The sequence below is a fragment of the Lissotriton vulgaris genome, unplaced genomic scaffold, assembly GCF_964263255.1.
Source record: "Lissotriton vulgaris unplaced genomic scaffold, aLisVul1.2 SCAFFOLD_293, whole genome shotgun sequence".
Lineage (NCBI taxonomy): Eukaryota > Metazoa > Chordata > Amphibia > Caudata > Salamandridae > Lissotriton > Lissotriton vulgaris.
Window position 1 is genome coordinate 1,735,448 of NW_028254211.1, and position 17,260 is coordinate 1,752,707.

The 17,260-nt window shown below is 48.9% G+C and overlaps 1 protein-coding gene across 1 annotated transcript in view; it reads right to left on the minus strand.

Moving 5' to 3' along the window:
• The window catches only part of LOC147659640 (von Willebrand factor A domain-containing protein 8-like), a gene marked incomplete at its 5' end in the record, with an annotated part of 1,204,277 nt that overhangs the window by 1,059,810 nt on the left and 127,207 nt on the right, over positions 1–17,260 (minus strand). Inside the window, one exon of the mRNA XM_086951584.1 lies at positions 5,648–5,752. Within this exon, the coding sequence (XP_086807710.1) occupies positions 5,648–5,752 (105 nt within the window). The remainder of the gene's footprint in view (positions 1–5,647; positions 5,753–17,260) is intronic.

The following is a 17,260-nucleotide window of genomic DNA, read 5'->3' on the forward strand; positions in this document are numbered from 1 at the left end:
TCATATGCACAATATATATATATATATATATATATATATATATATATATATATATATATATATATATATATATATATATATATATATATATATATATATATATATATATATATATATATATATATATATATATATATATATATATATATATATATATATATATATATATATATATATATATATATATATATATATATATATATATATATATATATATATATATATATATATTTTAATATCTATATATTGTATTGGTTTTGTACAATCAGAATAATCATTGTTTGATTCACATATTGTTTTATGTTACATTGTCATACTTTACACATCTATACATCAAAGTGTGTTACTTTCTAACAGTTTGCCCCTTCTTTCGCGGGTGAGCTTATACATTAATTATTATTCATTACAAACGTTTCCAATTCCCTAACGCAATAGTCCTCCCCCCACCCCTCCACTCAACCCGGCACAGCTCCTTAGATCTCTCCTCCTGTTGTTGGTAATGTCTTGTGAGAATCTTCATATTACCTCCAGTGTGTCTATCTATTCCTATCCTATTTAGTTTATTATTTCCCCTCCACATCTGTGCAATGTTATCATTATGGGGAGTTGCTTACTCTTAATATCTGCCACCATTACCGTCCATGCACTTAAGTCATCTTCCAGTTTTTCGTCTCGTCTAACTTTTTTCATCGTTACTGCTTCTGCCGTCGTCCATTCACATAGGTCTCCTAGCCACATTTTTATGCGGGTGGGTTTGGGCTTTTCCAAGATATTGCAATTTGTCTATCCGCTAGAATAAGCCCCAACATTACTAATCTCCGACTCAAGTGTTTATTTTTGGGGGCTGTCAGTAGTCCTAGCAATACTGTTTTAATTTCTTTACAGACTGTCCATCCTGTGACCTCTTCTAGTGTATCTGTGACTACCGTCCAGTAGGAGGTTATAACCAGGCATTGCCAAACCACATGCAGAAAATCTCCCTCTCCAGTCTTACATCTAGGGCATTCAGGTGTCCGAGATGGAAACATTTTACTTAGTGTTTTGGAGGAGAGATATGTTTGGTAATTATAATTAGATTGAACCAACTTAAACCTCGGATTGGTGTTCACTTTCTTAACTCCCTCATGCACCTTGATCCGTTCTCGTTCTGATAATGGTCCTCCTAGGGCCTCCTCCCAGCGTGCCTGAACCGGTAGGGTCAGGGCTTTCATGTCCTCCCTAAGTGCTCGATACAAATGTGAGATTAGGCGGCCATACAGAGCATTGTCTGGAGCACTTTGGTAACTGGTGGTTCCTCTGGGAATGACGCCCATAACTCACTAGTAACATGTGATATCTTCATATATTGCAGAAATTGCCCACGTCCTAGTTTATATGCCTCCTCCGTCTCCTCACGGGAGATGAATTGTTTATTTAAAAAAAGGTCTCCCATTGTGGGGCAACCCCCTTCTTTCCATTTATGGATGGACATGTTGTCTGCTATTTTTGCATAGGGTTGTATCACACACAGCGGCATATCAGGCGCATAAGGGGCCCTACCACTTTCTTGACTACTCGGTCCCATACACGTGCCACGTGTTGGATTATGTATGGGCAGGCGCGTGGTACCCCTGCCCCTCTCATTAAGTGTCCGGCGAGTGAGTCTCCTTCGTACGTTCCAGCTAGCAGTGTCTTTTCCCAATTATCCTTCTCGTCGAGCCAGTGAATTGCATGTTAAAGCATGTAATATCATTCAATGTTAAGAACCTCTAATCCCCCATCTTGCCCTGTTCTTTGCAGTGTCTTTAAGCTCCCTCTCTTGCATTTTGAGCCCCACAACCGCTCTACCAATATTTTATCTGATGTTTTAAAGTAAATGCACAATATAGTTATTATCATTTAGCAGGCCTCTCTCAAATGACTCAAAGGACCAATTCTGTGCAGTTCTACCTTGGCCAACAAGAGGGATTTCATTAACAAGCGGATTATGATTGGACATGACTCAGGGACATTTTTCAATTTGACAGTCTTGGAGCAAACTAAGGGATATAAAAAAGTAATTCATCCCAGTGTGTGTCCTATAAGGGGGCAAAATAAAGTGTAGCCGGGATACAGCACTTTGATCTTTGGCTATATATCAACTAACCCATGATGCCTCTTCAAATGGCACAGGGCTCTATATACTTTGTGCTTACGGCCAGAATGAATATTAGCTTTGGCATTAGAAAGCCCTCCAGCCACACTGATATTCAAATTCCCACAAATTATAATTGGGTATGGCCATAGTGCCAACTCAAGGTCCAAAAAACGGAAAGTTGCTGGGTTGTATAAAACTGATACATACACAGAACATAGTGTTAAAACACCAGTGATATAATGACGCTCAGTAATCACCTAGCTAACATATTTATAAGCAGAACAGCGTTGGAAGCCTCATATATTTTTACGCAGCAATATTGCAACCCCTCGGGTCCTAGTACCTTGTGTAGTACATGTTACCAATGAGAAACCGAGGGATTCCAACAAGTTTTTCCTTGACCCCTCAATATGCGTCTCCTGCAGTCAGAGGATATCGGCCTGCAGTGCTTTTAAATCTTTGGCCACCTTTCATCTTTAAACATTATAGTTTAGGCCACAGATATTCACAGTCACAGTACGAAGCTGAATAATATGGGTCATAGTAAAGGTTTAGCCATATAAACACCCAGATTGCCTTGTCCACCTTCAACACCGGACTTTCCAATGTTATACTGAAACAAACCCACTTTGTCAAATTAATTCAATTCTCTTCTTGTGGTGTGCATCCCCCCTCCAAAGCCCCTGAAGTGACCCCCTGTAAGCCCCTACCTCTCCCAAACCTTGTCTTATCTTTACCCCTCCCCTTTACCTCCAATCACACACAACTTTCTTCCCCCCATCACAACCTTGAAGCAATCAGACCATCCAAGGCCTGAACGATAACTCCCATGCTCACCCTCTGCATCCTCCATCCTAACTCTACACAGCTACATTTTGTGAAAAATAGAAGAAACAAAAGAAAAAAGTTATTATCATAAGATGATAACATAGTCTAGGTGTGCTCCAGGTCAAGTATTTCAAAAAAACACTAAACCACAGACAGCCAGAAGAGAACAGCCACCTCCCACCCATTACAGATACTAAATTATTCAGAGGCTGCCTCAATAGTCAATAATCAGCAGATAGAGGCATGGTAAATAGGTCACTCAACTCATGGTTGAGGGTTAATTGAAATATTCTTTGGCTTTGACCTCAGATGTAAATGTAAAAGTCTTGCCCTTAAAGCTAATCTTCAGGCGAGCAGGATTAATTAAAAAGGCTTCTCCCCCAAGAGCCTGAAATGGTTTGGTAAGCTGCCTCAGCCTTCATGTCCTCTTGACTGTGACATGACGAAGTCTGGCAGCACAAAAATAGTCTGACGGTTGAAGCTGCTTCTGGCGCCAGGAGGGGCCTTCTTGTAAATTGCTTGCCTGAGCAAATAGTTCCCAAACTACACTATGATGGCACTGGGTCTGTTGGCACTTTCTTCTTGTATCTGACGAAATTACTTTAAAAAAATATTTTAATTAGATTTTTCTGCAATCAACATATTAAACAAATGGGCATACCAAAAATACCTGACATTGTTTTCAAAGTATCCGTGGAAAGTGTTGCACTCTCTGTACCTTCAAGTCCCAGTTCCCTGAGGTCAATTTAGGAAAGGCCCCTTGAGGCGGGTCAACTTGAAAGCCCTGATGTTGCTACCTTCCACATCTTCCGCAAGGCCCAGGAACCACAGGTTTTTTCCACCTCTGTCGATTCTCAAAGTCCTCCATTTTTCATAGTATGTCAAATATCTGAGACTCAGGAGCTTCAGCCTAGCATCTGAGTGCTACCAGATCAGTTTCCAGTAATGCAGCACGTTCTTGCACTGAGGAAATCCTCTCTCCAATCACAACACATCCTTTATAAACTTTCCCTATCGCCCCAGCAGCTTTTTCATGGCAAGCCAGGCCTTACGACAATCAATGGAAGTCTCTTCCTGATGTTGTTTAATATAAGCCTCAGTGTAAGCTCTTTGGTTTCTTCTGCAGGGTTCAGCTGTTTTCTTTCCAAAGTGGACAATACCGGCTGCTAATCATGGGGTTCTGGATATACCTGTTTAGTTGCAGAATAGTCCCAGTGCAGTGCCGGAGTCGCCTGAAACTTATTCTCAGATTTGGTTTCAATCCTTTGATTTTCTTGGTTGTTTTACTCACCTAACTGTAGCACCCAGCCCTTCTGATTAACTACTTGAACTGGCCCCTCAGACAGACGAGCTAAAATCATCATCTAAATCACTAGGGCTGAAGGAGTCAGAGCCGTAAGTGAAAACAAATTATTTCCCAGGTCGAGGGAATCTTCTGAGATCCTAAACGCGCGATCCCATACACTAAAGACCTAATATTATTTTTGCGGGAGTCAGGTAGCTTGGAATCCCAAGGTGCCTCTCTAATTTTAGTAGACCTTTTCATCTCATCCCTTTCAGAGGAGCGAGTGATAGAGACCTCCATTGTCTCCTACGTTTGTGCCCCAGTGAGTCTCCCCTCATGGGCTCCCCAAAGCTTTATTGCTCCCAATGGAAATGTGTCTTCCTGGAAAGTCATGACATTCCCCCATGCCCATCTCCCTAATGTCCTCGGAGTTTGACCCGACATAGTATGCCCGTCACTGACCTGTAAAGTATCCATGACCTTTCAGCTGCAGGGGTTCTGAGACACCTCGAAAAACTGTAATCCACTTTATTCACCAACCGGAGGACACAAAACTAAATCTCCTTCAAGGGCCATTCCAGTAATCTGTTTAACTGTAGACTTGCTCAATTTAGTGAAATCAGCCTCCAGCCCCTTTGCAATATTTCTCGATGATTCCACAAAATACGGGACTGGAGCCGTGGCCAAACAAATTCCGTGATCGAGGGCTGTGGCAATGGCACTGACTCCCGTAATCCGCGTTGTTGGCATTCCTGACTGGAGACTTTCTTTTCGTAGACGGCCTTTGTTGATTCTGGGCTCCAGTTTTTTCACCCCAACTCTAATGCTGCTGAGGTCTGTTTTAGAGCAGAGCTGCCCCGCTGGAAAGTTCCTGGTGCCGCGATCTTGACCCGGTCCCAAGCCATCCTTGCACTCTTCGGCGGCATGCCTGTAACTGGAGCCCAACGCACACTCGGGCCCAAGAAGACTCTGGCAACAGACACCGCTGATGCCACCAACACTAGCACCCAAATCTCAATCAAATGGCAGGTCTGTCGTTGAAGTCCCTGGACTAAGCCAAGGTATTCCTGAATGCTGTGAAAACAATAACCGCTCTCCTTTCACTTGCAGTAAAGAGTTGGGAGGGATCAGCTCACGAGGCTGCTATGCAGTCGCCATCTTCTCGACCTACCAACCCCCCAGGGTTTCAATAACGCCATTCAAGTGCCCGCGGCAGCAGATAGTAAAAACAAAGTCAGTCTTGTATTTAGAAAAATACATAAAAATAATAAATTACAATACAAATACAAAATCATTAATTGTCTGCAATACAGAAACATTAAAGGCAAGCATAAAATACACATCTTTTCTACTCAAAATAATATGTAAGTATTAAGAAAGTAATGGGAAGGAAGTGAAGCTGATAAATATGTACCCACCTTCAGCGCATCTTCGACAGCTCCCCTGCCCTCCTTTCCAAGCAAAATATTGTATGGGTACAAACGCTGGACCAGGTGCTTAACAGACATCATGGGGAAGGAATCCTTAAAAATCAACATAATGATAAGAAAGTAACAGAGAGTAACATTTTTATAACACACTGTTTAAAAAGTTAGTCTACTTCAACATGTTTCAGTACTTTTAACAGGTGTGGGAGTGAGAAGTACTCAGAGAAACAGGTTATCCAAAAAAAGAATATAAATCCAACAATAACCATACTTCTCACACTAACAGCCTGTATGTAGATGTATTCATTAAAATGCTAAGAATGTAGCAGTGACCAATAGAATCCATGCACCGCCCTTCCAGTTCTCCCCACTACTGTTCAAGGATGGGCTGTCTACATCTCATTAGACCAGACAAAAAGCAATTTATACTTAGTAAGGGCCGGCAGAAGTGACACAGTTCTCATTGAACTATAGGCAATGACAGCAAATATAGGATACATTTCTCCTACAGCTTGAACATTTTATTCCAGATCATTGTAAGCGGGCCGCAGATGGTCTCAAGAATTGCCTTTACTTTCTCTGTTGTATTTATGTGAGCATTTACTTGGCGCTGAATTTGCCCACGGCAGAAGGTTTCTATATGCTATAGGGCCAAAACTTTTTAAGGAAAATGGAAGGGCTCTATTTAGGTTTAAAGCATTTTATTAAAGCACAAAAAGACATGGGGAAGGGAAAGAGGAGGTCAAGTTTACATACAGTACAAAAGGCTGAATGTTGCATCGATTCTGGAGGAAAGTAGGGAGGTCGGCAGTCCCGGAGGGGAACAAGGCATATGTCATAAGGCAATAAGGCAGTGCGAATAACCCTCCAGTAGTCCCCCACCTCCCAATCAAAGCTAAGCCTGAGTAGCGTCCCGCAACACAGTGAAATAACACAATCCCTCCAAGCCCCCCGCCTCCGGAAAAAATAGAAGGGAAAAATACAAAGGGAAAAAAAGGAAGAAAACAATACCCCAACATCCCCGTCCAAAAGTCTGTGTTAGAAGCATGCATCCCCGCCCCCCACACCCAACCCCCAATCCCCCGATCCCACCTCTCTCATTCCGCTGGAGCCGCCAGCGGCGTCAGCCGAAGAAGGCGTAGGTACCGTGGACATGTGAGCTCGCGGAATTCCGTGGACAGCAGTGCCAAAAAGGGGTGCCAGAGCTCTTCAAACTGGTCTACATTTCCAGCCACTGTAAGCGACATCTTCTCCATACCCAGTACCTGCCAAAGCCTGTGTAACCAGCCAGTGATAGAGGGGGCAGTGGGGGTGCGCCAGTGTACAAGGATATTTTGAACCGCCGAGCCTAGCGCAATCGCAATCTGCCTACCCCTGCGGGACTTCAGCGGGTACATCAAGTCATTGGGGAGGCCTAGCAGGACATATGCCGGGAAGCGCGGGAGTTCGATCTCAAAGTGCCTGTCCACCTCATCTAAGACCTCCTTCCAATAGGCAGACAGTACCGGGCACGCCCAGAGAATGTGCGATAGAGTACCCTCCTGTCCGCAGCCGCGCCAGCAACCCTTATCGCTGAGTTTGTGCATTTCGTAGAGCCTCTCCGGGGTGTAATACCAGTAGGTGGACACCTTGGTAAAGGTCTCCGTCAGCCCAGTGTGGTACGCAGAGTGCCTCGCCCGATATGCGATCTTGTCCCACTCCTTGTGGCTCAGGGTTCTGCCCAACTCCCTGTGCCAGCGCTCCCTCCCCGGGTTATGGTAATGAAACGGCGGGGGTTGGAGAAATTTATATAAATCGATGATAAGCTTGGCATCCGAGGTCCGGGTTACCAGCCACCGCTCGTAGGGCGTGATTGGACGGGCAGCGACGTCGCGCACTGGGGGTTGGAGAGCCCAATGGCGGACCTGCATATAACGCAGTCTGTCCCCCTCCGTCAGACCAAACTCCTGTCGGAGCTGTTGGAAAGGGAGCACGCCCTCCGGCCCGTAAATCTGAAAGAGCGCCCTGCAACCCGCACTCACCCAGTGGGAAAAAGCTCCCGGTTCCAGGCCCGGAGTGAAGTCCGGGTTGCCAGCGATGGGTGTAAACGGTGATGGGAAAGTGGTTAGCTCGCGGAGCTCACACACCGCATCCCACACTCGTAGCGGAACCCGGGTGACAAAAGAGGCGTAGAGATTAGACGGGCGATGAGCGCGCCGCAGGAATGGGACCTCCTGGAGGGTACGGCCCGCAACTGCCTGGTCCTGAAAGAGCCAGTGCTTGTCCGACTCCCACCTGCTCCATTCCACCAAATACCGGAGTTGCGCCGCCTGAAAGTACTTCCGGAGGTCCGGAACACCGAGACCCCCCGCCTCCGGGGCAAGCGTGGAAAGAACCCTCTTCATCCGAGGCTTACGGCCCTGCCACACGAAACGGGAGATGTCAGCCTGCGCTTGCTGTATCCAACCCACAGGGGGCTGGAGAGGTAGAGCGCGAAAAAGATACAAGATCTGAGGCAGTACCGTCATCTTCACCGCCGCGATACGGCCCAGCCACGAGAGCAGGCCCTTGCCCCATCGGCCGAGTTCCTCCTTGATCTTTTTGCCCAGGGAAGAGTAGTTGGCCGTGACCATTTCAGGCAGCGAAGGTGCAAGCAGAATCCCCAGGTATGGCACCGTGGAGGAGGACCACTGCATAGGGAAAAGACGCTGGAGGTCCCGCCTGGTGTCTACGGAGAGTGACACATCCAGGGCAGCCGATTTGGACATGTTCATTTTAAAGCCGGCCACGCGAGCAAAGGCGTTCAGTTCCTGGACGCAGGCAGGGAGCGACCGCCTGGGGTCATCCAGGGTCAGCAGGACATCGTCCGCATATAAGCTAACAGTATGTGTGTACTGACCCATCTTCACCCCAATAGCGTCCGGATTGTCGCGAATCCTCTGGGCAAACGGCTCCATGTAGAGGGCGAACAAGAGCGGTGAGAGGGGGCATCCCTGTCTCGTGCCACGCTCAATGGCAAAGCTACTAGAGCTGTGTCCGTTGACGCGCACCGATGCCGACGGCCTCTTATAACAATTAAAGACCATGGTGCGGAACTTCTCGCCGATCCCCAGTTTCCCGAGAACCAGCTCAAGGTACGGCCAATGAACCCTATCAAAGGCCTTCTCCGCATCGACCGACAGTAGCATCCGCTCCCCCGGGACGCGTGAGGCCTTTTCTAGCACGTGCGTCACCCTCTTGGTGTTGTCGACCGTCTGCCTACCGGGTACAAAACCAGCCTGGTCCGCCTCCACCAGGCCCGGCAGGTGCAGTCCCAGTCTGGCTGCCAAGATCCCCGTGTAGAGCTTGAGGTCCACATTCAGAAGCAAAATGGGCCGATACGAGCCGCACAGGGTCCGATCCTTCCCAGGTTTCGGAATAACCGACACCGTCGCCGAGAGAAGGTCCGGTGGGATGGCCCCCGGCTCAGAGAAGGAGTTGAATAAGCGAGCCAGGATAGGCGCCACAGTGGAGCAGAAGGTCTTGTAGAACAAGGCCGTATAGCCATCCGGGCCCGGGGCCTTGCCGTGCTTCAACCGTGCAATAGTGGAGATGACTTCCTCCACATGGATGCCCCTCTCCAGGTGGTCCGCCTGGGCGGGTTCCAGGGCTGGGAGGGTCACTGACTCCAGATAGGCCTCAGCCTCTCCCGGTGGGGAGGGCTCTGCGGCGTACAGCGCCTCGTAAAAGCCACGGAAGGAATCCGCCACCTCCGCGTCACCGGAAACCGGGACCCCATCTGCGCCCACTAGCTCCTTTACTACGTTGCGTTGCTGCGCAGCCCTGAGCCGGTGGGCCAAGAGCTTACCGCATCTGTCTCCGCCGGTATAAAAGGCATGCCTCAGGCGCAACGCCGCATATTCCGCCCGGTCCAGGTCTAGCGCAGAGAGGAGTTTCCTCGCCGCCTTCAGCTGCCTCCAAACTCGAGGAGCCCCCGTCCGGCGGTGAACCTGTTCAAGTTCCCTGACTTGCGCCGTCAGTTCATCCCTCTTACATTGCCGTTCTCTGTTCTCCGCCGAGGAAATGGAAATAAATTCCCCTCTGAGGACCGCTTTCAAGGCTGCCCACTGCGTCGCTAGAGACGTGTCGGAGTTGCTATTGTGGACCAGGTACTCCTGAATGACCTCCCCCACTCGCTTCACCACCGACTTCTTATGGAGAAGCGTGTCCCGAAGCCGCCACATCCCTCTGGAGGGAGGGGCTGCCGGCCAAGCAAAAACTCCGGAAACCGGTGCATGATCGGACAGGGACAAGACTCCGATGTCTGCCGCCGTGGCGGCCGAGCGAAGCGGCCCGCTCACCAAAAGATAGTCCAACCGCGAATAAGTGCGGTGCGCGTGAGAAAATTATGAATAGTCTCTATCGGTGGGGTGCATAGTGCGCCAGAGGTCATGCAGATCCATCTCTGCAATCTGGTCCTGTACCGCTCGAGAAAGCTCCCCCGTCTGCGGGAAGCGCTGGGCAGACCTATCCAAGGTTGAGTCGAAGACCATATTTAGGTCTCCCCCCAAGACAACATGGCGATCGGGCGAGGCAGTAACGTCCACCAACACAGATTCCAGGAAACGATCCTGGTGGTCATTCGGGCTGTACACGGAGCCAACCGTGAAGGCGACACCTCCAAGCCGCATGCGATACACTAGGAGCCTCCCCTTCTGCTCGGCATATTTATACAATACCTCGCCCCTAAAGGAGCTGGCCAGAAGAATGGCTACACCCGCAGTCTTGGTTGCTGCCGAGGAAAAGAATTGCGTGGGGAACTTGGCAGAGCGCAACCTATGGCAATCTTTGGAGAGTAAATGAGTTTCCTGCAGGAGGCAAATGTCCGCCTGCGACCCCTCTAGCAGGGAAAGGATCGCCCTACGCTTCACAGGGTTATTCAGACCCTTAGCATTAAGGGTCACCACTTTCAAGGACGGCATCGCTCCCAGGGAATCGAAGCGCTATGTAGCAAGTGAGGGATCAGTGGATGGGGCGCGCGGGGCAGGGGCGCAGGGAAGGCCAGAGCCGGCCTCGCGTGTGCATGGACAATATCGGACGGGACCCCACCAACACCAAACCAACTCCTAAACCCCCCCAAAACCAACCCATGGCAACTAGCCAAAACCATAAACAAGAAAAAACACCCCATTGTCTCAGTCCAGCCCAAACGGGCGAGTCTGTAGAAAACAATCAAGTGGACGTCCAGCCACTCACCTCCAACCACTCCCCCCCAACCCCCAGCCCCAACCCAGCATCGTAGAAGCTAAGAATCTCTCCCCCCGGAGTGAAGTTAGGCCGTCAAGGCCACGCCGTTAGATTCAGGCAAGTTCCTGGCCGCAGCTCTCAGGGCCTCCGCCATATCCGCCCTGATGGTAGGGGAGTCAGGACGACTCGCAGTCGCTGACGATTGGCGCCTTCTCGATCTCCGTCGGCCCCGTCGCTCGGGGCGCCTCCATGCGGGCGTCGCCCCTTCTTCTTCTGTAGCTGTGAGTCCCAGCACCCCACAGACATCCTGGAGGGAGCGCAGCTGGTGTAGCACCCCATTCCATCGAAAGATAAGACGGAAGGGGTGACCCCAGGAGTAGGCCGTCTCATGCTCCCGCAGAAAGTCTGTAGCGATACGGAAGGACCTGCGCTTCTGCAGCGTGATGGCGGACAGGTCTTGGTAGAGCGCCACGGGCCGTTCTCTGAAGGTTACTGGCTGCTTCCTGCGGGCCTCCGTCATAATGCGCTCCTTTAGGGGGAAATCGGGCAGGAACGCCAGGATATCAGGTGGGGGTGCCGATGACTGGCGCTGGCGGCCCACTCTGTGCGCTCTGTCGATGCGGATCGGGAAGTCCGCTCCTTCTCCCAAAATGCCTCGGAACAGGTCCTGCAGATAGGCCACCAGGCCCGCTCCCTCATCCGCGGACGGGACGCCCCGCACCCGGATATTGTTCCGCCTGGACCTGTTCTCGAGGTCCTCAGAGTGGGCCTGGAGCTCGACACACTGCTCCCGTAGGCGGAGAACGTCCTGCTGGAGATGGACTATCTCCTCGTCGCGACGCTGGGCCGCCGTTTCCACCGTGTCGACACGCTCACCTAGGCCCTCGACCTCTCTGCGCACTTCACGGACCTCGCTGGCCACCTCGGTCTTGAGCGTCTGGAATTCCTCCTTGAGGGAGCTGAATAAGTCCTCCATGAAGGACCTTGTGACCGGTGGTTCGCCTCCGGTGGCGTCTGCCGACGCCCGGGAGGACCCCGGGGACGGCTGTGTCCTGTCCCGCAGTTGCTGGGCCCTGCTGAGCATGTCCGGTAGAGTGCGGTCCCCCCTTTTCGCGCCTCCTCTCCCAGTCATCCTGGCCTCCGCGGTGGGTAAAGCTCAGAGCTGGCCGCTGTAGATGCGCCCAGTCGCTCGTGGGTACCAGATGTGAAGGCCCCGCCGAAGACAAGGGTGATGCGTCACAGGCGACAAAATGGCGGCACAGGCCGGGGCGAGACGATCATCGAGCCAACCAGGGCGGTGAACAGGGCCAAAGCCGGAGTCCTTCAGCCGTGTACTTCCAGGGAGGATGGTACAGGAGCCAGGATGAAAGGAGGCACCCGTATGACAAGGGCGCGGGCGAGGGTCGCCAGCTCCAGCTCCTCGGCGACAAGATGGCGGAAGGGCGGAACCTGGGAGGGCGGTCTAGGCCAGCAAGTCCGCAGGCGACCCTCGGGCAGCAATGGGTCGGGAAAGTGCAAAACCAGTGTCCCACAGTTGCACCGGCTGGTACACCCAGATCGGCCGCCGCTCAAGCCCCTCCGTCTCCTGCCTCCAGGCTCGAGGTCCGCATGGCATCATACACCAACATCCATGGCAAGGGGGTAGATCGCCAGCGCGGGTCCGGGGTCTGTTGTCCAGCGATGACTCTGGTCACGAAGGCTCCGGCCAGGAAGCCTCCGTACTCCGCGGAGCCCGCCGGGCCCGTTCCCTCGGGATTACTAGCTTTCAGCACTCGGCCCAGCCGAGGCGCGCGGACAGCGCCGCAATACGCTCCGCCTCCAGGCTCTTCTCCTCGGGCCGATCCAGGCTCCACTCCGTGGACCGATCGTTGAACAAACTTTTCGGGCACTTCCTCCGGGGCAACAGGAGTCAAAGTGATATCAAAATGTGCCCAAGGAACTCCGGCACAGTTCTCTCGCCCGCAGTGCAGCCGCGGGGGGAGAGAAGCGCAGGAATCGGGGCTCGAGCTGAGCTGGGCCGGAGGAGCTACGGGAGGAAGCGTCCGCTCACCCCGCCATCTTGGCCACGCCCCCCAAGGGCTCTATTTAGATGTCAAGTAGCCACAGGCCTTTTGATTTTCCTAAAAAACATAAGTTAGTTGCATTCCTGAATGTTAGAGGGAGAGATATTCACAGTCCAGGAGTCTGACGCCAGATATCACATTTAGTTCTCCTCACTCTGCATAACATGGAGAGAGTTTCAAGGTGACTTGAAGTGGACACATTATTGAATTTAAATACAACCAATCTCATCTGGCCTGCTCGTTTCCTGTCCACTCAAACTTCACCTATGCTTTTTCAATATTATTCAAATGTTTCATTATAACAGAATGTTTTATAATAAATTACTTTTATTAGTCTTCCACTTCAGTACATAGACTATATCATTGCATCCCTTTCTCTGTGAAAACTAGCTCTAATTTCATTCCTGAGCCTCGCTTTTACTTTTTCATATTGCACAGTGTACATCTTGAAACATACATCTAGCAAAATACAGTACCACTCAACAGGCTTCAATAACTGAGATATCTGACACCCATCAATTAAGAATTAATTAATTAAGAATTATCAGGGATGAAGATTTTCACATCAGCCATGACACCTAGTTCGATTTTCTGGAAGTCATGGGCCGACTGCGATGAGCGATGTTGCGGGAGGTGTTTCAGCTTTAACCTTGTTGCATGGTTCTGCAGCTTTTGATACTGTGTCCACAGTACTATGCTGGTCTGTCATCATGAGATTGGAGTCAGAAGCATGCTCCTCTGCTGGATGTCTTGTTTTTTACAAGGTGAGGCAAAGACAGTCCTGATACCTAAATTCACTTGCGAATTTCATGTGTTTAACTGGGGAGTTCCTGAGGACCCTTCTCTGAGCCCTATATTGCTGAACATTTATGTAGCCCTTGAGCCAAGCTAACCTGATCTTTTGACATGGAGGTGATAATTGCTGTCAACACCCAGTTTGTTCATCAAACTGCACTGAGGTACGACTGAGATCCTGATTATAGGAGACTTGTCAATGACTTGGTCTAATGAATGGTGGCCTGCCACACTGGGTTCCTGTCCTAGCCCAGTGCCCACAGTACTAGGCTAGGTACAGTACGCCACGGCAATCGAGGGCTTTTTAAACATATATCCTATCCTATCCTATCCTAAAGTGGGCTTTATTTTTAATGACAAATTGCACTGCACTGCCCAACAGAGACACAAGCAATCTGTAATACCACTCTTGCCTCCAAACTCAAGCTTCTAAGTTCTCCATGCTATTGTGGGTTCTCAACTGGATTATTGCAATGCACTTTATTTGATGCTTCCTAAGTATTAGTTGCAACTTGTACAAAATTTTGCAACTAGACTACTGATGGGTCTTCCCTGCCCCCACTTCCCACTGACTTAAAGACCTTCACTAGCTCCCCATTGAAAAGCAGGTTGTATCTGAGGAGTCTCTGCATCAGCAAACAATCTATATATGGCCAAAGTCCTCTATTTATTTGACTTAATTTGAAATTTAGTGAATTCTTCCAAAAGAACACATTCTCTTTATCCTGCTTTCCTGCTTGTTGTGCCCAAGGTGCACGAAGGTAGGGCTCGTGGTCAGACTTTGGCATAGGCCACAGCCAATATCTAGAACTACCTTTCTGTACCACTGCTTTTGACCTAAGATCATTTAGCTAACCTCTGATACATTTTTTGTTCTTAGACTAATCTTCTTTCAGCTTATTTTTACAAAAATGGGCTTTCAGCACCAGGATGCCAATTTGGACATTTGTGCACTTTATAAATATATTTATGATGATGATGATAAGGCCTTGCTAACATTTGTAAACTACTTCTTGATAATCCTCAATTTACTAAATCTATGTACATACTCAGATTGGCTAAGCATTGCTTAGAAATTCTCCACGCATTTTTAGATTTGCTGTCTCTGGGTATGCTTAGATTTGCCACTCACTGTATAACTAACTCAGTCTGGGCAAAAGAAGGGATCTCTAATAAGATCCATGTGTTGTTGGGAGACCTATACAATAACCGTGAAGGAATCTGCATCTAGCACCCATGATGAAGATAATGCAACTACTTGCCTATGAATAACTGTTTAGCAGGGCTGATGCAGGTACAGTGTTCAGAGTTATCAGTGTCATTTAGGATGAGCAGAATTCTAAGGGATATTTCTTTGTTTACAGTTTGCGAGTTGTGTTTTTTAACGGTATTCACTGTTTGTTCTTTTGTCTCACAGGTCTGTGTATGTGTGATATTATGCAGAATCTTTCAGTGACATTCGAAGTTGAGCGTCCTAAGACGTGTTGCTGAAATGTTGGGACTGATGTTGAGATGAGGAAGAATGTTAGTGAGTTGAGGAAAGAGTCTGAGGAAAATAAGAGTAGAGATGATGAGCTGCAGGCTGAGGGCAGTGACCCAAAAGTAACAGTTGTACAGGCAGCAACTTGGTAGCTCATCATTTTAAAGTTAACCAGGGTCTCTTTCATGTTTATCTCTAGGGAGGTTCCTGAAACCAAACCTGATGTCTCAGGACCAGTTCTTCAGAACAGGTACTGTAGATGGTGAGGTGGACCCTGTGGTAAACAGAACTCAGGTGAACCATCAGAATTCAAGTATTTGTAGAACAGAGGTGACATAATTATTTCTCTTTTTTGATTACAGAAAGAACGGCCAGGTGGGAATGCAAATAAGTGAATAAGTGTTCTCTATGATTGGTGGTTGAGAGTATACACAGCCATGTGCATCTCCATCATAAAAGCAGATTTGACATACATTGCATCGTCAGTGGTAGTCCATTCATCACAAAGTAGTTAGAGAATTACAAGGGGAATTAAGTTATTGTAAAACAAAGGACCTATTTGAGGGAGATTTTTGAAACGGATGGGAATCGGAAGGCACTTCTGTGCCTGAGTTGAATTGCTGTATATGAACCTCCGGGCCTGAGTGCGAAACGGCAGAGTGGTGTTGGGGGCTTTTAGTATAAAGCGGTCATCAGGCAGGGATGTCTGTTCTCACCGCATCTGTTTGAACTGGCGTTGGAGCCACTGGCCGTTCGGCTAAGGAAGGTGATGGAGGGGCTGCGGGGTCCGGTTAGGAGACACCACACGTGCTCTCACTATAAGTAGATGACGCAATATTTTACTTGAAGAGGCCGGGAAAATCTGTTCCTACATTAATGGCACACCTAGAGGAGTTTGGTTGTGTCGGAGGCCTGAGACCAAATAGAAGCAAGAGTATTCTGTTACACCTGGGAGTACTGGCCCAGCCCCCCATGGACTGCCTGCCAGATCTGGGTATACGATCAGACAAGGACAAATTTAGACACCTCTGCATAATGGTGGCAGCAAAGACATCCGATAAACATTAAATTTACAATATTGAGAGGTTGTCGCAGGGACTACATAAATCTATTCAGTTCTGGACTGGCTTACCCTTGTATATTAAGGGTAGGCTGGCTATTGCTAAATAGTCTTTCTGCCAAGATGTCTCTATGTACTACAGAACTCCCTGTCCCCCATACCCCGAGATACATTCAAGTGCTCAAACAGCCTAATGGTATCGCTGGTTTGAGCCGGCAAGAGAACTTGTGTGGCTCTGGACACTTTAAAACTGGACCGGGAGGAAGGGGTTATGATTAGCGGACATGGAGTTATATTACTATGCTGCACACATCCAGTACCCAGCTAAATGAATGCCTGACACAAACAACAGCGAGAAGCGGTTCCTGAAAAGAACGCATATGGGTAGACCCCTGATGGAACTACTGATGATGGGCACGAGGCTGGGGGAGGAGTTTCCTTACCTGGTGCGACACACTGCTCAGGTGTGGAAATAGATAAAGTCCAGAGTTCTTAGACGGCTGCCCTTCTCCATCTCCATCTCCAGGAAACTGGAGATTTGGTCGCTGAAACCATTCAAAGACATAGGGTCCATCATGTCCATCACACAATGGCAAGAGGGAGGCTGTTGACTACTAAGATTTGTATCCGGGGGAATGATTCCTCAACTATCAGGAGGCTCAAGTGGCTTTCACCTTGGGCTGGGTCCAATACTTACAATATGCCAAAATGGCATAAACAGCGAGGGAGATTTGGAGGAACTTCCTGGAAGCAGCCCCATGGTCTGAGCTCCTATAGCTACTTCTGAGTAAGGGGAGGGGAGACACATGGCGTCCTGGATGTATTAAGCCCTTAGATTGGACAGGTCCGGAAGATAGCTAGTAGCTAGAATTGCCTGGGAAGCGCAACTGGTGGAACAACTCACAGACAATGAACGCGAGAAGTCTTGCTCACTGGTGAAAAGGGTCCCTGGGATAACCCGCACATATCTTATGCCACTCAAACTCAACAGAACATATTCA